Raw genomic sequence first — 23,295 nt, forward strand, 5'->3', positions numbered from 1 at the left:
AAATGCCCGAGGGACACGGAAAACCATATACTTGAAAAGGTGAATGCGAAATTACTAGCAGGTAAGTACAGTACTAATAGGCTTTGGAATCGCTAGGACTTGACTATAAAATCGTTAGATTACTTCTAGGAGACCCAGGGGACTCGGTGCAGTGTGTGCACTCTCACGCGAGATGCGGGACAAAGTCTATGGTAGCTAGGAATTGCAAAGTTAGTGTTCTCGGGCGAACCCGACCTGGTAGGAGGAAAACGAAAGTGGATTCTGACCCTTGGATAGTGAGGCTATGCTGGGGCACCGAAATGTCGAAGTTACCTAGCCCGGGGGCTGCAGCTGCATAGGACTCAGAAGACGTCGGGAATCCTCGTAGACGGACCAGGAGCCTGGAAGAAAGAAGTTGCTGGCAGGCGACCAGTGAAGAAAGTTCGGTGGATCCAAGCCTGGATCGATGGAAGATGACACCTGAAAGCAGAGGGGACCAAGTTCGAGACTACTAGCCAGTAGTCAGTGGGCACCAGGAGGGCACCGGATGGTAGCCACCTCGACAAGGTGAGTGGGTGACGCTGTGACCGCAGATCTCACGGACCAGGAGGCGTTGTCGGCGACCAGGATGGAGGAGCGATCTGTCCCACGATGGATGAAGCTGTCGGCGTCGCTGGACCCAGGATTGGGCAACAAAGCCTTGGCAAATTCAAGCCCACGCGGTGGACCTAAAATGGCGTCTGGAGTGGACCAGGAGGGTCCGGGGTGCCTCTCTTGAAGAAGGAAGCAAGGGCCAGTCTGGAGCAACCAGACCAGCAGCAGTGATGTCGTCGGGCGTCGTGAAGAAGGCCACAAGCCAGCCGGCTAGTAGCCACACAGCGCGGTGAGCACGCAAAAGCAGAAGGGCCCCACGCAGATCGTGGAGATGCTGGAGGGCTGATCTTCGGTGCTGGAGCTGCTCAGGGTTGGGGCTTCTCGGACCCCAAAGCACTCACCAGTGGAAGACTCGGTGGGCTTGTTACCAAGAAGTCGTGCAGTCTTGGCGATCGTCGGTCCCTCGAGGTCTCGTTGCACTCACGGTTCTCAGCTTTGCTGTAGAGGTGAGTAGAGGTCAGAGGTGCCAGGGAAGCCGGGTCTCGTCGAGCTGGGTCGTCGGATTCGTGATGAAGGACTTGCAGCAGACCGCAGTGTTCTTAGGATGGTGCCCGCTTGATGCAGGGTGACTACTCCTTAGTCACAAGGGAGAATCTTGAAGAAGGAAATCTTGAAGTCCTTTCGCAGAAAGTCGTGTCTTGATTCCAAAGATGATCTAATTTGAACAGGGGGCCCGCTCCCATCTTTATACTAAAAAAGGGGGCTGACCCGGTGACTAGGTCCTGCCTATGGGTGGGACTAGGAGGGGGGTGGTTACACCCCTCTGCCATGCCGGACTTCCCCAGGCCAGGGGCTGGTGTGCCCCTGGAACTGGTTCAGACCGGCCTATGCGTAGTGAGCACCGGGGTGCCACTCAGCAGTCACCTTCCTGAAAAGCCCTGCCTACCCAGGATACACAAAACCATGTCTGGGACGGTGCTAGCACCGCCCCGGACAGGAAACCCTTTGTCCAGGCCTCCCTCGCTGGAAGGACTCCCAGCAGCAGGAGGTCAGACTCGTGTCTGTGGTGGCAGCATCCATTTTGTGGAGCTGAGGCTTCAGTTAACTTTAACCGGGGTTCACAGTTACATACATGTCGTGTCCCTCTAGAAGGGTGGAATGCTAACCCCGTCGCCAGAATTGGCGAGGGGTTAGTATTCCAATTCGTATGACACCTTACTCGACATGTTTTGATAAAGCAATACCAAAGATAGCATTTAACCGCGAGGATTATAATGCACTTAAGAGTATATGGTATGCGATATCATGGAACAGCTATTAGGACTTGGTTCCGCAAGCTGCAGACAGGCTCAGCTCATGCCAGAGCACCATCTCACACGATTCCAAGCACTCTGCCTTCAGGATTGTCAAGGCCTGCCATAGGAGTGACTGATAGGAATCTGTGTGTCCATTTTAGGGTTAGGTATAGGTATACTACACCTACAGCAAAGGGTGGATACACGACTTTGCCCCAGCTGTCATGCAGCCAGTTGTGTCAAATTTAAGAGGCCAGCCAGGGGTGGCATAATACATGCTGCAGCCCCTGGCAGCCCTGGGTTCACCTATGCCCTGAGTTACAGGGTCTGATAAGGTGGCCCAGCACCAATTGGAAATGTACCTAGGGTACATGGAATCCATTTTAAAGAGAGAGCAGTAGGCCTGGGGTCCTGATTGGCAGGGTCCCAGGTCGACTATGTCCAAAACCAGCTAAAACACAGGGCAAAAAGTTGGGGGCAACCATAGTCAGGAGGTACCTTAGGCCTCCTCCTCAGAAGCTCGAGCACACTTCCAGAAGACGTGCGTCTCTTGAACAAGCTGGGGTTGCACATCAACATGTCCAAGTCTGTCCGACTCCGGTCCAATGCATACAGTACTTGGGAGCCTCCATCAATACGCGATCAGCAAGCGTGTCTCTTCGGAGGGACGGTTATCAATCCTTCGGAAGGCTCAGGCTCTTATGACCACTCCATCTACAACAGTGAGGACGGTGTCTTCTCTACTGGGATCGATGGCCTCTTGTATCATCCTAACGCCACACACGACTGCACATGAGACCGTTGCATGAGTGCTTGGAGGATCAGTGGGATCAGAGGAAAGGATCTTGGGACGACAAGTTACGACTGTCTCTGCATGCTCTTCAGCCTCTGAAGTGGTGGTGTTCAGCGGAGAATCTCCTCAGAGGGGTTCCCTTCCACAAGGATATTCCCACGCAGACTGTCGTGACTGATGCTTCTCTCCACGGTTGGGGGGGCGCACTCCGGAGACTTATAATTCAAGGAACGGGGTCCCCGATGGAGGCCACGTATCACATCAATTTCCTGGAACTCAGAGCTGTTCACTTGGCACTGAAGGCCTTTCATCCGTCCTTCCAGACCAACTCTCTGCTTGTACAGACGGACAATACGACCACGATGTATTACCTCAACAAGCAGGGGGGCTCAAGATCACGCACTCTTGTCGCAGGAGGCGCAGGCAATCTGGCACTGGCTTGTTGACAGAGGACTGACGATAACGGCTACCCATCTGCCAGGTGTGCAGAATGTTCAGGCGGACTCACTGAGCAGACTGATTCAGGAAAACCACGAATGGGTCATGAACGACTAAGTACCAGAAGTCTTCGCAAGGTGGGGGACTCCAGACGTAGATCTGTTCGCCACCGCCAAAAACTGCAAATGCCGAGACTTCGCCTCCAGGTACTACCAGCAGGGGACGCTGGGGAATGCGCTATGGATCAACTGATCGAACAGCTTTCTGTACGCTTTTCCACCCATTCCCATGATTCCGGCGGTGCTCATCAAGCTGGCCCGGTCCAGGGCGCGGATGATATTGATCGCCCCGGAATGGCCCAGACAGTGGTGGTTCACGGACCTGCTTCACCGGTCTCTCCTTCCTCACATTGCCGTGCAGGCCGGACCTTCTCACGAAGTTCGGGGGGCAGATGTTGTACCCCAACCTCTCATCTTTGAGTTTGGCGGCATGGCTCCTGAGAGAGTGCAATATGGCCATTTAAATCTGCCCGAAGATTGCATGCACATACTGAAGGAGTCAGAGACCTTCCACTTGGACCTCCTATGCTTACAAGTGGAAAAGGTTCTGTATCTGGTGCAAGTCCAAGAACTATGACCCGACGACGTGCAAGGAAGATGTCATCTTCCTTACCTTCTACATTTGGCGCAGTCAGGATTTAATGTTCATTCCATCAAGGTTCATCTCGCTGCATTGACTGCCTACAGGAAATGCCCTTCACAGACTTCTTCCAGATCCCTGTGATCAAAGTTTTTTTGGAAGGCTTGAAGAAAGTATTCCCTCCTGTCAGGCTCCCTTCGCCTTCATGGGAATTGAATGTGGTGCTGTCCAGATTGATGAAGGAGCCTTTTGAACCTATTGTTAAGGCTTCGTTGCAGCACCTATCCTGGAAGGCGGTGTGAGAAGTTGGCCTGATATTCAGTGTTCACTATTCTAGTGATCACTATGTATCAGTCCAAACAACCCTTATGGTGATTGGTTGTAAGTCAACCGATAGACCAGCTATCCTAGTAGCATGGACAAGAGCAGTCTTCGGGCTAAACTCTAGAGGGCGTGTTAAGCCAGCTGTTATACCATCACATATACCCCTTGAACACCAAGTGAAAGGACACCACACAAGTGTTATGAAAATAAACAGTGTATTTATTTAGACCACAGCAGCCCTGTACTCTTTATGAGGACAGGGTACTAAGCACACAACAAAACTCTTACGAAAATACTTTTAAGTTGCACAATTTACACAAATGCCCGAGGGGCACGAAAAACCATATACTATGAAAGTGGAATGCGAAATTACTAGCAGGTAAGTACTGTACTAATAGGCTTTGGAATCGCTAGGACTACGTTACTGAACCTTCAGATTACTAGTAGGAGGCCTAGGGGACTCGGGTGCAGAGTGTGCACTCTCACGCGGGATGCGGGACAAAGTCTATAGAAGCTAGTAAAAGCAAAGTTAGTGTTCTCGGGCGAACCCGACTAGGTAGGTCAAAAACGAAAGTGGATCTGGCCCCTTGGATAGTGAGGCTATGCTGGGGCACCGAAATGCCGAAGTTACCTAGCCCAGGGGCTGCGGCTGCATAGGTCTGAAAAGACGTCGGGAATCCTAGTTGACGAACCAGGACCCTTGAGAAAGAGTTGTTGGCAGGCGACCAGTGAAGATTGTTCGAAGTGATCCAAGCCTGGATCGAAGATGGATGACACCTGAAAGCAGAGGGGACCAAGTTCTTAACCACTAGCCAGTGATCAGATGGCACCAGGAGGGCACCGGATGGTAGTCACCTCGACCAGGTGAGTGGGCGACGCTGGGCTCTGCAGTCTCACGGACCAGGAGGCGTTGTCGGCGACCAGGATGGAGGTGCGAGCTGTCCCACGATGGTTGATGCTGTCGACGTCGCTGGACCCAGGATTGGGGCAACAAGTCTTGGCAAATTCAAGCCCACGCGGTGGACCTAAAATGGCGTCTGGAGTGGACCAGGAGGGTCCGGGGTGCTCCTCTTTTGGAAGGGAGCAAGGGCCAGTCTGGAGCAACCAGACCAGCAGTGTTGTCGTCGTCGGGAAGGCCACAAGCCAGCGGGCTAGTAGCCAGACAACGCGGTGAGCAGCAAAAAGCAGAAGGGCCCCACGCAGATCTCGTGGATGCTGGGGGGCTAAACTTATGTGCTGGAGCTGCTCAGGGTCGGGGCTTCTCGGACCCCAAAGCACTCCCTCGAGGATCCCTCGGCGGTCGTGCTGGATAGAAGTGGTGCAGTTCTGATGATGGCCGGTCCCTCGAGGTCTCGTCGCACCTACGGTTCTCAGCTTAGCTGTAGAGGTCAGGGGTGCCAGGGAAGCCGGGTCTCGTCGAGCTGGTCAGTCGGATTCCGGAGGAAGGACGTGCAGCAAACTGCAGAGTTCTTAAATGGTGCCTGCGGATGCAGGGTGACTACTCCTTAGCCGCAAGGGAGAAATCTTGAGAAGAAGTTGAGAGTTCCTTTCGTAGAAAGTTTCTTGATTCAATGATGATCTAATTTGGAAGGGGGCCCGCTCCTATCTTTATACTAGGAAAAGGGGCTGGCACGCGACTAGGTCCTGCCCATGGGTGGGACCAGGAAGGGGGGTGGTTACACCCCTCTCCCATGCCGGACTTTCCCCAGCTCAGGGGCTGGTGTGCCCCTGGAACTGGTTCTATCCGGCAGATGCATAGTGAGCACCGGGGTGCCACTTGCAGTCACCTTCCTCTAAAGCCCTGCCTACCCAGGATACACAAAACCCTGTCTGGGATGGTGCTAGCACCGCCCCTGACGGGAAACCCTTTGTCCAAGCCTCCCTCGCTGGAAGGACTCCCAGCAGCAGGAGGTCAGACTTGTGTCTGTGGTGGCAGCATCCATTTTGTGATGCTGAGGCTTGAGTTAACTTTAACCGGGGTTCACAGTTACATACATGTCGTGTCCCTCTAGAAGGGTGGAATGCTAACCCCGTCGCCAGAATTGGCAAGGGGTTAGTATTCCAATTCGTATGACACCTTACTCGACATGTTTTGATAAAGCGATACCAGAGTTGCCATTTAACCGCGAGGATTATAATGCACTTCAGAGTATATGGTATGCGTTATCATAGAACAGCTATTAGGACTTGGTTCCGCAAGCTGCAAACGGGCTCAGCTCATGCCAGAGCACCATCTCACACGATTCCAAGCACTCTGCCTTCAGGATTGTCAAGGCCTGCCATAGGAGTGACTGATAGGAATACGGGTGTCCATTTTAGGGTTAGATATAGGTATACTATATCTAAAGCAAAGGGTGTTTACACCACCTTGCCCCAGCTGTCGTGCAGCCAGTTGTGTCAGATTTAGATGGCCAGCCAGGGGTGGCATAATACATGCTGCAGCCCCTGGTAGGCCCTGGGTACACCTATGCCCTGAGTTACAGGGTCTGATAAGGTGGCCCAGTACCAATTAGATATGTACCTAGGGTACTTGGAATCCATTTTAGAGAGAGAGCAGTAGGCCTGGGGCCCTGAATAGCAGAGTCCCAGGTCAACTAAGTCTGAAAACCAGCAAAACACCAGGCAAAAAGTTGGAGGCAACCATAGTCAGGTATCCACCTTCCTACAGGCGGCGTTCCTCGTGGCCATTACATCGGCCCGCAGGGTGAGTGAAATTCAGGCGGGTTTGCCAAGAACCTTATACTGTATTTCATGCTGCTAAGGTTATGTGTACTCACCCTAAATTTCTTCCCAAGGTTATTTCTGATTTTCATGTCAACCAGACCTTAACTTTGCCTACGTTTTTTCAGAATCCTTAATCTCCGGCGGAAAGGTCTCTACATTCCCTGGATGTTAGGAGGGTGCTGAAATTTTATCTGGATAAAACAAAAGATCTTCGTAGGTCGAACCAATTGTTTGTCAATAATGGATCGTCAGGACGGGTCTTGCTTACCTCTAAGCAGTCCATCTCTAGGTGGATTGTGTCCTGCACACAGTTGTGTTACCAAAAAGCTAATAAGACCTTGGGGGGGTAAACTTAAGGCTCATTCCACCAGGGGTAAAGCTGCCACGACTGCTTTGCTCTGTAATGTTCCAATTGCAGAAATCTGCAAGGCGGCCACTTGGAAGTCGGTCCATACCTTTGCTAAGCATTACTGTCTGGGCACTGATGCCTGGGCAGGCGCTCAGGTTGGGTAGGCTTCGCTGCGAAATCTGTTCGCACAGTAGTGGTGTTAGATTTCTTCTCTCCACCGCCGCTTTGGTGTGGGGATGGGCTTGCCAGCCAATTCACTAGATTATGACTATACACAGAGATCCCCTACTACAGAACTGGAGTTACAGGACAGAAACTACTCCTTATAACACGTGAGGTGAAATTTAATGATCAGTACTGGTAATGACTTCATGTAGATGTTGAAAAGCATGGGCGAGATGATAGAACCTTGAGGGACCCTTGCTTTTGTGGAGTACAGTTTGGACGAGAAAGGTTGGGTATGGATGACATTAATTCTGTTTCAAAGGTAGGATGCGATCCAGTCTACAGCAGTTCCCTCTATGCCGGCTTCATAGTCTTTGTTTCAGAGGGTCATGGTCTACTGTGTCGAAGGCAGCTGAGAGGTCACCTGTATTCTTCAGGTCATCCCAGATGGCAAGGAGGGCAGATTCAGTGCCTCTTGCCGGACTGAGTTCTGTTTAGAAGTCTGAAAGTATGTCATTCTCTTTAATGAATTGTGACATCTTGGTGAACGCTGCTCTTTCTGTCAGCTTGCCCAGGAAAAGTCCATTTGTAATGGGTCTGTAGTTGTTGGGGTTCAGCGGGTCTAAGTGTGTTTTCTTCAGTGAAGGGCGTTTGTGTTTTTTTTTTAGTTCTTCTGGAAATATTCCAGTAGTAAAGTAATCGTTGATGATTCTTATTACTGGAGTGGCAGCATAGGTTAAGTGAATTTCCTTGTAAGTTTGTTGTGGATAGGGGTCAGAGGGCTGCCGGCAGGCCTGCTTGCTTTGACCAGGTCCATAAATTAATCGTGTGAGAGGTGTTGGAAGGAATGTAGAGGCTTGGTTAGAGTTTTCTTGGATTGTTTTGTACAAGGGTTAGGTGTTGTTGGGACACCATTGGTTATGGTCACCAGGATGCAGGGTTTTATTTTACAACCAACAAGTTATCAAAATATACTTTCTCAGGATGAGTTACTTTAGTTATGTACTTTTCAAATAGGCAATAGACTTTTTGAATGCAATTTTTAGTTTGTTGCAATAGGCAACACAATGCAACATTGAGCTCAATGGGAATCTCTAGTTAAATGCAATTACTTTGTAGATTACTTTTCTAACCACACGGCTGGATCCTGGATTCAGTCCCGGGACTTGAGCTGTAAATAATATTGTGTTTTAAAAGTTGACACTTGGAAACTTTTTCAGTTGAAATTACCAATGTTATCCCATGGAAGTAAATTCAATTTGCAGGTACAGTATGTTCACATTACTTTTGTAATCCAGTACTGGACTCCTAGGTTCAGCACTGGGACCTCTATCTAAAACAGGTAAGTAATTACGTTTTGGTAGTTAGTACGATTTTTAAAGAATATTTGTAGTTTGCAAAAATAGACACTTAAAAGAAATTTCACAAAAAGTCAATGGTTTCCTATGGAAGAAAATTCAGGTTACTGGTAAGTACGGTGTGTGTAGGTGTGTGTGTGTGTGTAGGTGTGTGTGTAGGTGTGTGTGTAGGTGTGTGTGTAGGTGTGTGTGTAGGTGTGTGTGTAGGTGTGTGTGTAGGTGTGTGTGTAGGTGTGTGTGTGTGTGTGTAGGTGTGTGTGTGTGTGTGTGTAGGTGGGTGTGTGTGTGTGTGTAGGTGGGTGTGTGTGTGTAGGTGTGTGTGTGTGTGTAGGTGGGTGTGTGTGTGTGTGTGTAGGTGGGTGTGTGTGTGTGTGTGTGTAGGGGTGTGTGTGTGTGTGTGTGTGTAGGGGTGTGTGTGTGTGTGTAGGTGTGTGTGTGTGTGTGGGGGTGTGTGTGTGTGTGGGGGTGTGTGTGTGGGGGGGTGTGTGTGTGTGGGGGTGTGTGTGGGGGTGTGTGTGTGGGTGTAGAGGTGTGTGTGTGGGTGTAGAGGTGTGTGTGTGGGTGTAGAGGTGTGTGTGTTATGCAAACATAGCAGAGAACTCTTTGGTCAGTTTACAGCTCGGCAAGGATCGCATGTGCTAATCGTATGCTTACTGACTTTGAAAGAAAAGCAGTCGCTGGTGTTGAGTGCTCTATATTTGAGCTGCTTTCAACCTAAACTTGAGAACTACCCAGAGTTCTTTGCTTCATGATTTGCATAATTTCTGCATCACCATATGCATGAAATGCTTTTGTTTTGACAGAAGTGTGTGCTCTGTGGCCCCAACACGTAGGCGGGAATATTCAGTGTTTGACTTTGATGAGAATTCCCCTGGAAGAGATCTGGGATTACAGGTAAATAACTTATTTATGATTCTCACTCAAAGGTTATTTGCGTAAGTTGATGTAATTGCTGTATTTAGTTGTCTATTGACCTAAATTGTATTAATCTTTCAGAATCCCAGCTTGAACTTTAAAGAAGTGACCTACGAACTGGATCATCCTGGGTTTTTAATGCGGGACAGCAAAGGACTTCAGATCGTGGTTTATGGCATCCAAAGGGGCTTGGGCATGGATGTATTTCCAGTTGATTTGATATATCGGCCCTGGAAACATGCAGAGGGCCAGGTAAGGCCTTTAGTGTGTTTTTTTGTGTGTAACCTAGCTCTTCCATTTTGTAATCAGAGAAGCGGAAATTGCCATTGGTTCCGCGAAATGTGGGAGGGCGCCAGGTCCAGATGGTATTCCCCCTGATATTTTAAAACACGATGTAACTAGATGGGCGAGATATATCCTCCTTGTAGCAAATGCCCTAGCGAAGGGGGCTGTGGTCCCAGACATTTGGAAGGGTGCAACCATAATCCCCATCCACAAGAAGGGTGATCGCTCACTGCCTGCTAACTATAGGCCTATAAGTTTAATAGCCACCATACAGAAAGTAGTTGGTAGAATGGTAACAAACCAGCTTATGGACTGGGTAGAAGGCAACAACGCCCTCTCTCCATACCAAGCGGGATTCAGGCGAGCTACCAGTACCATTGATCAGGTCTTCCGCTTCACCATATTGCGGTGGAAGACCGTTGTACTGGGAAGGGGAAGTATGTCGCGTTTGTCGACCTGCGGGCGGCGTTCGACCTAGTCCCCCGGTACAAGCTATGGTCGGTTCTCCAAAAGCTGGGGATTCCTGCTGATCTGCTAACATTAATCATGCGACTGCACGAATCCAACTTCGCTAGAGTCCAGTGGGGTGGAAGCGGGGAGACAACAGCGGATTTCCCTGTGGAAAGGGGAGTCCGACAAGGCTGTTCCATGGCCCCTCTACTTTTCTCGTTATTTATTAACGGGATCGTCGAGAGAATGATGAAGGCTAGTGTAGATGCCCCATCGTTAGCGGACACCAGGGTTCCAATCCTGATGTTCGCCGACGACACTCATCCTGTCTAAGACCCCCATGGGGCTGCAACGTGCTTTAAACATTTTCGATGCTTTTTGCATGGAGCATGGGCTAGAGGTAAATGTGGGTAAAACAAAACTAATGGCCTTTTCCACAGGACGCAGGAGTTATCCCAAGGTAACCTTAAATAGCAGCAGGCTAGATATTGTTACTGAATTTACGTATCTGGGAGTACAGATCGCAGAGGGCATTGGCTGGACGCATCATGTGGATAAAGTGGTCTTAAAGCACCAGCAGCTTTCAGGTGCTCTAAGGGGGGGAACACCGCAAATCTAAAACAAAACCTATAAAACCCGCAATAACAGTGTATGATGCGAAGGTTTTGGGTGCCTTTCTATATGGTGCGGAGCTATGGGCTTGGGATAGTCTAGTGGCTCTTCAGACTTCCGAGAACAAGTTCATGCGAGGGATTACAGGACTCCCACAGAGCACCCCCCTAATCCCATTGTTTTTGGAGCTGGGTAGACGTACCATTGTAGACAGAGCCCGATTGCGCCCAGTCCTCTACTGGAGACGCCTTTGGACGACTCCAGAAATAAGACAATATGCAGAGGGTTTTTTATGGATAATCAAGGAAGATATCTTCCATAAGATAAAATGGTTAAAACACCTGAAGACCATGTTAGTAAACTTAGGGTTTTCAAATCTTTGGAATAACCCAGAGGGAGAGATCTTCCCTAGCAAAGAAGCCCTCAAAGAACAATACTGGGATTGGGTGGGTGGTAAGATGCTGAAAGACACCAGGGCTGACTCTATGTCTGGTCGCTTCCTGGAGACAAAAATCCTTCCTGTCCTAGAAAATTACTGGGATAACATCACGGTACCTATGGACAGGAAACTTGTCTTTCAGTTAAGATCAGGTTCTATCCCCCTTAAGAAACTGACATCTGGCTGGCACAGACCCACCAATAACCTATGCCCAGCATGTGAAAATGCCGAGGAGAGCATAGGCCATTTCCTCTTCGTATGCCAAGCCTACGCACATCCGAGGAGAAAATGGCTCTCGCCGGTATGTAAAAACCTGGGGACACGAGACAGTGCAGTGGCTCTAAGAATCCTACGTACAACAAACCAGGATTCGATAGTCATAGGGGTAGCCAAATATCTGGGTTGGGCTTGGGCAATTAGACGACGGTCCCAGGGGGGTAGCAGGTAATCAGGTATTCCTTATATTAATGTTTTATGTATTACTATCGGCATAAATGGTTCTTATAAGTAAATGTAGTATGAGCTGTATTCCATGTTTAATGAATTTTTACTCTGTAACTACGTATTATTGTGTAACTGTCTTGATTTTATGTGCTTTTATGAGAAATGTCTCGAATAAAGCTTATACAAAACAAAGTAATCAAAATGTCAGGTTCGAGGCATGTGGGCTGCTAAATTCATATCTTAGCATTAGATCGCCGCCTAGTGTTGGGTCCGGATGATCGCACATTGTTGTCCTGGAAGAGTCTTCGAAGTATCCTGAGATAGGTGGCTCCTCCCCTGGACTACAGTGCGCATGGGCATCGGCTCCATCCCCAGATTGTTTTTTTCCGCCATTGGGTTCGGATGCGGTCTCGACGTCTCTCTGTCGGAACCGAGAAAACATAACTTTAAACGGCCAAAAGGCCTTGTATTCTTTACGTCGGTATTGTTTGCGTGCGGTCTCGAGTTCTTCCGTCTCTCGGAGCCGGAATCAGCGGAGTATTTGCACTCTTCGGACATCGAGGCCTTCTCATCGCGACTCGACAGCGACTTTCCAGCATGGAGCGGAGTCCGTTTAAACTCTGTCCGCTCTGTGGGTCCAAATACCCACATATAGACGTACACCCGGTCTGTAACAAATGCCTTTCACCAGACCATAACGAAAACAACTGCATGGCCTGCGCGAGTTTCAGGTCAAAGAAGACACTCACGATTCGGCGCGCGGTGCGCCTTGTGGCCAAACAAGCGGCCCCGGATCCAGAAAACATCTTCGACGACCGAGAAAAGGAGGACCAGAGCCATCATCTTCAAATCTCCCCGCCCGAGACGGAGGTCGAGGCAGATCCGGAAGACGACGACGGAGTCGTGAGTCAAGGCCTTGAATACGTCGACGAGGTAGGGGACGTCGAAGAGGTTTATGGGGCCGCGGAAGATAGCTCAGGGGACGAGCTATGCCCCGAAGTTTACGGACATAAAGAGCGGGTCACGGGATCGCCTGTCGGCCTTACCCAAGACCCCGTAGCGCAAGCCACGGCCCCGCCTTCAGGCCCGGCCACGGACATACTTGCTGCGCATAGGGTATCGAAACCGAAACTGAAACCTACGGTATCGACTACACCTAAAATGGCCGAACCGAAACCGAAACTTAAAGACTCGAGCGTCCCTAAGATGGCGGCCGTACCAGCGAAAACGACTAAGCCCGCTGCTTCATCGACTCCGTCGACCTCCGGTCCACAGAAGTCGAAGAAATCTGTCGATCCCACAGTGTCGAAATCGGCGCCAGAGGAGGGATCCTCTAAGAAGAGTGGCACGCACAGGTCAAGCGCTGCGGCGCCGGCTAAGCCCGCCAAAGCCAGCGACACGGCTCCAGCTCCGACTGGGACTTCGGTTGTCGGACGCGTGGTAGAAGCAATGCCGTCAAAGTCACACGGATCGAAGGCTGGCACATCTGCGCATCGGTCCAAGGACTCTGGGTCGGCGGACGCGGCATCATCGTCCAAAACTCAGAAGGGCCAACACGACGTCGGATCCGAAGGCAAGGCCTCCTCGTCGGTGCCAAAGGCCACTGTCAGTGACGCGTCCCCCATCGCTTCTTCAATACAAAGAATTAGGGAGATGGCCTCTGCTTCGTCGGCGCCATCGCCGCAGAAGGCGATAGACATTCCGGTCAAGCCTGCGAGTAAACTCCTCTTCCTCCTGCCGCCAAAAGAGGCGCCGAAGGCCTTTTCAACAAAATCGACGCCAAAGAAGTCGGATTCTTCGACGGCAGGGGCACCTTCAGGTCGAGGACTCAACTCAGAAGAGGATTCTGAGTGCTTTATCGATGCAGACACTGGCAAATTGACCCTTTACAAGAGGAGGATCACTTCACAGCCGGTGGACTATGTCATACCCCTAAAGAAGAAAAAGTTTCCCCAAGACGCCTCAGGCCTCATGGAACCTATCCAGCCTCCTCCAAGACGGAGCCCAACTCCGTCTCCCGACCACTCTGAAAGTGAGGGTTATGATGAAGATGGCCAATACACTTTCCCAGTCAATGAACCAGATTCACAGCCGGATTCATATGATGACATTGGGGACCAAGACACCCAAAATGTGGGGCAGGACCCACAGCCTTTCAGTGCACGTGCATCCCCAACAGAGGATTCTGCAGGTTTCCATGCACTCATTGAGAGGGCAGCTGCTAATCATGATGTGGACATGCATGCTGACCCAGTTGAAGAAGACTTTCTATTCGACACTTTTTCAGTTTAACAGAACTGTAAAGACACTGCCTATGCTCAAAGGAGTCCTCAAGCATGCTGCGGACATCTTTAAAGAGCCTACCAGGGCGAGGGTGGTCAATCCACGTATTGAAAAGAAATACAGACCAGCACCTGCAGATCCTGCATACATTCGGGGACAGTTGCCGCTTGACTCCCTGGTGGTCGCAAATGCCCGAAAAAGGGCCAACTCCCAAACAACGGGTGAAGCTCCTCCCCCGGATAAGGAGTCCAAAGTGCTAGAAGCAGGAGGCAAACGTGTAGCTGCGCAGGCTGCCAATTTCTGGCGTATTGCAAATACACAGGCACTATTGGCACGTTATGATAGGTCGCATTACGACACCCTAGAGCAAATTGTGCAACACCTGCCTCCGCAGTTTCAAGAGGGCACCAAAATGATTATACAGGAAGGGCAACTGATCTCCAACGCGGCCATAAAGTGTGCACTTGATGCCGCGGACACAGCCGCTAGGACCATTAACACTAGCGTTATGCTGAGACGACAGGCGTGGCTCCGCATATCGGGGTTTAAACCTGACATTCAATCAACCATACTTAATCAACCAGTCAATCCTGATAGACTGTTTGGTCCAGATGTTGACACCACCCTAGAAAAAATTAAAAAAGACACCGAAACTGCTAAGTCTATGGGGGCCCTACAATCACAGCAGTTTCGTGGCAATAATTTTCGTCGCTCAGGTGCCCGTGGAGTCACCAGAGGACAGATGGGTCAGCAATCACAATTCTCTAGAGGTGGAGCACAATCCTCGTACCCCAAACAGAACAAGGGGGGCTACAGGGGAAACAGCACCAGAGGACGCGGCAGAGGAAACAACAACTCACGCTCCTCTACCCCAAGCAAACAGTGACTCTCGGTCACTGCCCCCCGACCACTTAACACCTGTCGGGGGGAGACTACAGCAGTTCCTGCCCGTCTGGATCAACATCACCACAGACAGGTGGGTGCGACAACTTATCCAGTACGGTTATTGTCTAGAGTTAAAATCCACTCCACCCAACATTCCACCAAGGCAAAGACCTATGTCCGCAGAGCACTTGCACTTATTGCAGCAGGAAGTGGTGGTGATGCTGCAAAAAGGAGCAATCGAGCTCGTGCCAGTGGGGGAGGAAGGCACAGGGGTATATTCCCTGTACTTCCTTATTCCAAAGAAGGACGGATCTCTCAGACCAATTCTGGATCTCCGTCCCCTCAATCTGTATATACTGTCAGAACATTTCCATATGCTTACACTGCAACAGATTCTTCCCTTGTTAAACCAAGGAGACTTCTTAGCAACCTTAGACCTCAAGGATGCTTATTTCCACATTCCACTACACCCGTCCCACAGAAAATACCTCAGGTTCACTATCCAAGGCAAGCATTATCGGTTCAAGGTCCTACCCTTCGGAGTCACCACAGCCCCAAGGGTGTTTACCAAGTGTCTGGCGACAGTAGCAGCGCACCTCAGGAGGCAGAACATCCATGTCTACCCCTACCTGGACGACTGGCTCGTTCAAGCCAGGTCGGAACAACAGTGCGCCGCGGACATGTCAACTACCATTCACCTCCTTCACGACCTGGGTTTCTCGTTGAATTACCCAAAGTCGCATCTTCAGCCGGCACATGTCCGGCAGTTTCTGGGTGCGACGATCAACACCCTGACGGCCAAAGCTCAACCAAACCAAGTCAGGATAGACAGCATGCAGTCTCTAATCCAGAAGTTCAAACCAAAACACTCAATTCCAGCGAGAGTGTTCATGCAGTTGATAGGCATGATGGCCTCCTGCATCTTCATAGTCCCTCACGCACGACTGCATATGCGCCCGCTCCAGGAGTGCTTAGCAAATCAGTGGACACAGGCTCAGGGACAATTAACAGACCTAGTGTTGGTTACCAGTCGGGCATACGACTCTCTGCATTGGTGGACTCCACACAACCTTTGCAAGGGCCGACTGTTCCAGGAGCCAGTGCCACAGGTTATCCTGACAACGGACGCATCTCTCCAGGGATGGGGAGCTCATCTGCTCACTTACACGGTGCAGGGACTATGGTCGACGCAGCAACAGAAGATGCACATCAACTATCTAGAACTGATGTCGATCTTCATGGCGCTCAAGTCCTTCATTGTACATCTGTGCAACAAAGTCGTGTTAGTCCGGACGGACAACATGACCGCGATGTACTACATCCAAAAGCAGGGGGGCACCCACTCACCGCAGCTGTCTCATCTGGCTCAGAGCATGTGGAAGTGGGCCATTCAGAGGAACATCTTCCTCATGGCAGAACACCTCCCAGGGAAGGACAATCAGATGGCGGATCTGCTCAGCAGATACAGCCATCAAATGCACGAGTGGGAGATACATCCATCAGTACTCCAGCCGTACTTCCAAAAGTGGGGTCGTCCAGAGATAGACCTGTTCGCCACAAGGGAGAACGCAAAATGCCAAAGCTTCGCCGCCAGGTTCCCACACCCGCAATCACAGGGCAATGCGATATGGATGAACTGGTCAGGCAAATTTGCGTACGCTTTTCCCCCGACACCTCTGATACCACTGGTGGCGAGAAAAATAAGGCAACACTCGATGACACTCATCCTAGTTGCTCCAACGTGGGCGCGCCAGGCCTGGTACACCACGTTCCTCGAATTCTCTGTGGTACCGCATCAAAGACTGCGCCTCACGCCCAGGCTTTTGACGCAGAACCATGGAGAAATTCAGCATCCAGATCCGCAACAGCTCAACCTAGCGATCTGGCTCCTGAAGTCTTAGAGTTTGGATACCTCAACCTACCTCCTGAATGCATGAACATCATCAAGGAGGCGAGAAAACCAACAACCAGAGCATGCTATGCCGCAAAATGGAAGCGTTTTGTCATTTACTGTGCAGCCAATGACATAAACCCGCTAGATGCATCTATCCCGAACATCATTTGCTATCTGTTACATCTTTACAAGTGCAAGCTAGCGTTCACTTCTATTCGGATACATCTATCCGCCATCGCAGCTTACCTTCAAAACAGGCAGCATCTCTCTGTCTTCAGGGTGCCTGCCATTAAAGCTTTCCTTGAAGGTCTGAAACGAGTCATTCCCCCAAGAACACCGCCAGCTCCGGTGTGGAACCTCAATTTGGTCCTCACCAGACTGATGGGACCACCATTTGAGCCACTGCACTCGTGTGAACTACAATTCCTAACGTGGAAAGTAGCTTTCCTAATTGCTATTACGTCACTGAGGCGTGTTAGTGAGCTACAGGCGCTCACAATCCAAGAGCCATTCATTCATATTCATCCAAATAGGGTAGTGCTACGTACTAACCCCAAATTCCTTCCGAAGGTGGTGTCACAATTTCATCTCAACCAAACTATCGACTTGCCGGCATTCTTCCAAAACCCACAAACAGTGGCGGAAAGAATGCTCCATACGTTAGACGTACGGAGGGCGTTGATGTACTACATAGACAGGACACAACTCTTTAGGAAAACAAAACAACTTTTTGTTGCCTTCTCACCACAACACAAAGGCAACCCGATTTCCAAAGCAGGAATAGCCAGATGGATTGTTAAGTGCATTCAAATCTGTTATCAAAAGGCCAAGCGCACTTTAACAGTACCCCCAAGGGCGCACTCCACACGCAAATTGGGGGCATCCATGGCTTTCCTAGGGAACATTCCTTTAGAGGACATTTTCAGAGCAGCCACGTGGGTTACACCACATACCTTTACAAAACACTACTGTGTTGATGTGCATTCCAAGCAGCAAGCGGCTGTAGGACAGGCTATTCTCAAGACACTTTTTCAGGTTTCTGCAGCTGGCACGGGCAACCGCCGCTGATGGAGGGACTGCTATATATTCTATGCTAAGATATGAATTTAGCAGCCCACATGCCTCGAACTGAATATGCTACTTACCAGTATGCATCTGTTCTTGGCATGTAGGGCTGCTAACATTCATATCGCCCACCCTCCTCCCCGGTGCCTGTCGCAGCTGCAGATATACTATTGTATTCAATCATTAGCATGGACATCCTTTACACTTTTCACTCCATCTTCTGCCACAATGGCGAAAAACAATCTGGGGATGGAGCCGATGCCCATGCGCACTGTAGTCCAGGGGAGGAGCCACCTATCTCAGGATACTTCGAAGACTCTTCCAGGACAACAATGTGCGATCATCCGGACCCAACACTAGGCGGCGATCTAATGCTAAGATATGAATGTTAGCAGCCCTACATGCCAAGAACAGATGCATACTGGTAAGTAGCATATTCATTATTGTTGGAAGGCAGTAATTAATAGTAATAAAATGGCGTTTGTAATCTGTGAATGAAGCAGTACTTTTGGTAGTAACTTAGTGTATACACTGTCAGGTCTGTTTGCATCAGATTCTATGTATCCATATAGGTACTTCCTGTTTATACTTTTTCTGTTTGCAAGATCCCTTTGCTGCACAGTTTGGTCATAGTAAAAATGCACTGCATTACATCCCATTTTGCTTACTTGTTCTCTGTGCATTTAGCTAATTTCGATTTTCTTCTACACAGGTAACCTAGTTAATTCCCTTGACCTACTGATAAGTTCACCTATGCGTAAAATTAAAACAATTCTGGTAAGGTAGAGAAGCATTAGTCTGGTTTGATGTTAAATGTTCTCTTTTCTTTGACACAGCTGTCTTTCATTCAGCATTCCCTTCTAAATCCTGAAATCTTCTGTTTTGCGGACTATCCATGCCACACGGTTTCGACAGACATCCTGAAAGCCCCGCCAGAGGATGATAATCGGGAAATTGCCACCTGGTAAGATGGGTTGATGATATCAGATATCTGTGTAACTGTAATTCTCACATTAGTTATTTCCTGCTGCTTATTTTTCAGCTACCTACACTATAGTGGTAGCTTCCAAGTGAATGCCTGTTTAAAATGTACTTGTATTGATTTTAAAACTTGCCTTTTTTAAAAATTCCGTCTTGTTCTTTCCATGGCTGCCCCATTATGCATCTTTCTGTCTAAAATATGTATGGATAAAATTGTTGTGGAACCTGTATTGAAATCTCAGCTGAGATGGCCTTGGACTCTGAGTTTAGCCAACTGGCATTGGCAGCCAACAAGCATTGAAAAAAATGCTTGTGATCGATTGTAGTTGCCTCTTCACTTTGTTTGGCTGCACCAATTCAAAGTCCTTTATGAGGTAGCCACTAGTTTACTTTCCATAGCTTTTCTCCATCCTGGACAGCGGATTGTCCCTCTTGTATTGTTTATGGAGGCCACTTTTCTCGGTTCACATATTCCAGTTTCCATTGCCTAGTTTTTGGGAGTAGAAACTTCACCTACTTTCTTTTTCTTCCTTGGGCATTGACTAGACTGGAGGCATTTTTCTGCCCCTCTTGCGTTATAAGTGATCTCATGTGGTAGCTGTCTGCAGGTTTAGTTTTCTGTTACTGAATTCAGAAGCGACTTTGAAGGCTTCGGTTTGGTGGTCAAAGAACACTGGGGTGGAAAATGACAGTAAGCTCTACACCAGTGTGCTTTGATATGGATGGGATCGATTGATAAGTGTGGCGATGTCTAGCTTAGCCGAAAATTTAAGGAGTGAGGTTCTGTTTCTGCTTTGATGGTGGGGGGGATGGGATAGCGGCTCATGGATTGCATGGCCTGTGAGTTTTCTCTTTTAAGAATCTCTTGAGCCATCATAAGTTGACAGATGTGCATCTGCATTTTTTGCCTTCCGAAAGACCATATCTTGGACTGTTGTACTTTTGAAGCTTTTTAACCCATAACCTTAAAGATGCACAAGCAACTGCACAGTGCCTTCTTTGGTGTGACACAGAACTGACTAGTATTAAGATATAAGATTTCAGACAAAGACTGATGTCATATAGGTGGATGCTCAGGGGGGGGATCAGCAAAGACCCAATGTAGACTAATCTGCACCAGTAGATTTAGTAATTGAGGCTATAACAGAATGACAAGAAGAATGTGTTCGAGGCATGTGGGCTGCTGAATTCATATCTGTGCATCCGGCCTAGTGTTGGGTCCGGATGATTGCACATGGTTGTCCTGGAAGAGTCTTTGAAGTATCACGAGATAGGTGGCTCCTCCCCTGGACTACAGTGCGCATGGGCATCAACTCCATCCTCAGATTGTTTTTTTCCGCCATTGGGTTCGGATGTCTATTTGTTAACTCAAGTTCGGAATCGATAATAAACTTTCTCTTTGGCCAAAAGGCCTTTAGTTATCGTTGGTATTGTCTTGCGAACGGTACCAGTACTTGTTCCTGCTCTGTCCCGAGCCGGACATCTAGAGGAGCCGCGTGGCTTTTCGACACTAAAGGCCCGGTCGACGCCAGAGGCCTTATCGACGATCTATCATGGAACGGAGCCCGTTCAAGAGATGCCCCGTTTGCAACTCCAAGTATCCTTACATCGATGTCCACCCGGTGTGCAACAAGTGCCTGTCTCCGGATCACGATGAAGCCAGCTGTATGGCTTGTTCTCGGTTCTGCTCCAAGAAGACGATTCGCCTTCGACGCGCTGCGCGGAAGGAGGCCCAGCAGACTGCACCTGACCCGGTGAACATCTTTGATGCCGAAGAAGATGAGGGAGTCGAGCAGGAAGATCAGGAGAACCTGTCTGATCCTGCATCGGAGATCGACTCCAGTTACGACGCAGATGTAGAAATGGTTGATATTGTAGACTTCGTCGACTAGGTAGGAGACGACGATGGGGCCTTTCGGGCCGTGGAAGATAGATTGAGCGAGGAGCTAGGCCCAACCGTTGGTACGGGGGCCGCAACTAAAACACTCTAAGGCTCAGGTCGAGGGATCGCCACATGGCCTTACCCAAGATCGTACACTTGGTTCTACAGCCTTGCCTCAAGGCCTGGCTACGGACATTTCTAACGAGCCATCGGTTGACCGATCGAAATCGAAACCGAAAGTATCAGTTTCTACACAACCGAAAGCGCTGGACGCTAAATCGAAACCAAAAGTTTGTATCGCTTTGGTTGGTTCGAAGACCTATGAACCATCGGCACCGACAAAGCAGAAGAGTGTTATCGACCTGGTGAGGTCGCTAAAGGGTGTCGAGCCAAAGACCGGGGCACCGAAGAAACTGGTCAAGGACGCCGACCCGAAGAAGTCGGCGCCGAAGGCCGTCGACACAGACAAGGGACTCGGAACTCAGAAGGTTCTCGATCCTAAGCGTCGACCCGACAAAGCTCGAGTCCACACCCGGTGGTGGCTCGAATGAACCTGTCGAGTCAACGCAGCCATCCGTCTCCTTTTCGAAGCAAGTGTCAGAATCGCTGAAACGAATTAAAGAGAAGGCTACTACTGTCGGACCAAAGGCTACTCCACCCCGAAGTCTGTCAGTAAACCTCCGAAATCGTCAGCACCCATCCTGTTCACACTGCCGCCGAAAGTGGTGCCTAAGGCCTTCGCCCCTAGGACAGCCGTCGAAGCGACCAAGAAGGTGTCTGTGGGGCCGAAACCTACAACTGAGGAGGTGGCCACCAAGCATCGACCGCCTCCGCCTGAAGATCAGTCGAGGCAATTCATCGACGCCGAGACGGGTAGACTTTCTATTTTAAAGCGAAAGATCGCCCCTGAACAGCCTATAAAATCATATAAAATTCCATTGAAGAAAAAGAGGGATTCTGCTATGTCACCTCTTCTCTTTGAACGTATAACACCACATGGACAATACACTGCCCTTATCTCACCCACATACTCAGATGTGGAGGCAGGGGAGGGTGACAATGAGGAGTACAGCTATCCTGTAGACACTGATCCTGAAGATCACACTGAACCCTGGACAGACGCTGCTGACCCAGGAGATCCACAAACTGCCCCAGACAGTCATGTCTATGCTGTTAAAACCTCGCCTACTGAAGACACTGCTGCGTTCAATGCACTTATTGAAAGGGCTGCAAAAAATCATGATGTCCACCTCCATGCTGACCCTGTGAAAGAGGACTTTTTGTTTGACACCTTCTCAACCTCAGAAAACTGTCAAGACTCTGTCAATGCTAAAGGGTGTCCTAATACATGCTGGAGACATTTTTAAGGAGACCACAAGGGCAAGGGTGACGAACCCCAGAATTGAGAAGAAATACAAACCGGCATCTGGGGACCCTACGTATATCAAGGGGCAGTTGCCGTTGGACTCTGGTTGTTTCCAATGCCCGGAAGAGGGCGAACTCGTAAACAACGGGTGATGCTCCTCCCCCTGACAAAGAATCTAAAGTGCTAGAAACATCAGGAAAAAGGGTGGCGGCTCAAGCGGCCAATATCTGGCGCATCTCCAACACTCAGGCACTCGTAGCCAGATATGACCGGGCTCATTACGATACACTTGAAACCCCGTTACAACATTTGCCAGATGAATAGGAGGCAGCAGAGATGCTTATACAGGAAGGGAAGCTTATTTCAAACGCATCTATCAAGTGTGCGCTGGATGCAGCAGACACCGCGGCCAGGGCAATTAACACAAGTGTGTTACGGCGACATGCCTGGCTGAGAATCTCCGGATTCAAGCCAGAGATACAAACCACCATACTGAATCAGCCTGTTAACCCTGATCATTTATTTGGCCCGGAGGTGGACACCACCTTGGAAAAAATAAAAAAGGACACAGACTGCAAAGTCTATGGGGGCTCTACAGTCGCAGCAGTTCAGGGGTGGTTCCTTTCGTCGCTCCAACAATAGAGGAACTTCCAGAGGCCAGCTGTCCCAGCAGACAACATACAGTAAAGGAGGCACGCAGACCACCTACACCAAACAGAGTAGGGGTGGCTATCGTGGAACAGCACCAAGGGCAGAGGTCGTGGTAACAGCTCCCGATCCTCCGCCACTAACAAACCGTGACGTCTTGTCACTGCCCCCCGACCATTCCACACCGGTCGGGGGGAGACTGCAACAGTTCCTGCTGGTCTGGAAATCCATCACTACAGACAGGTGGGTGAGGCAACTTATCCAATACGGTTATTGTCTGGAGTTAACATCCACTCCACCCAACATACCCCCAAGACACCGTCCTTTGTCCACAGAGCATTTGTAATTATTGCAGCAGGAGGTAGTCGTCATGCTGCAAAAAGGAGCTATAGAGCTCGTGCCTGTGGAAGAAAAAGGTACAGGGGTGTACTCGCTGTACTTCTTGATCCCAAAAAAGGACGGGTCCCTCAGACCCATACTGGACCTCA

The 23,295-nt window shown here is 49.6% G+C and overlaps 1 protein-coding gene across 11 annotated transcripts in view; it reads left to right on the plus strand.

Annotated features, from left to right (window-relative positions):
* Nucleotides 1–23,295, plus strand: part of CNOT1 (CCR4-NOT transcription complex subunit 1) — a 1,684,613-nt gene that overhangs the window by 433,994 nt on the left and 1,227,324 nt on the right. For all 11 annotated transcript variants that reach the window (XM_086945302.1, XM_086945307.1, XM_086945301.1 and 8 more), the window contains exons 11-12: nucleotides 9,655–9,825; nucleotides 18,767–18,894. In XM_086945302.1, coding sequence (XP_086801428.1) covers nucleotides 9,655–9,825; nucleotides 18,767–18,894 — 299 coding nt within the window. The remainder of the gene's footprint in view (nucleotides 1–9,654; nucleotides 9,826–18,766; nucleotides 18,895–23,295) is intronic.

The sequence above is a fragment of the Lissotriton vulgaris genome, chromosome 12 (genome assembly GCF_964263255.1).
Source record: "Lissotriton vulgaris chromosome 12, aLisVul1.2, whole genome shotgun sequence".
Taxonomy (NCBI): Eukaryota; Metazoa; Chordata; class Amphibia; order Caudata; family Salamandridae; genus Lissotriton; species Lissotriton vulgaris.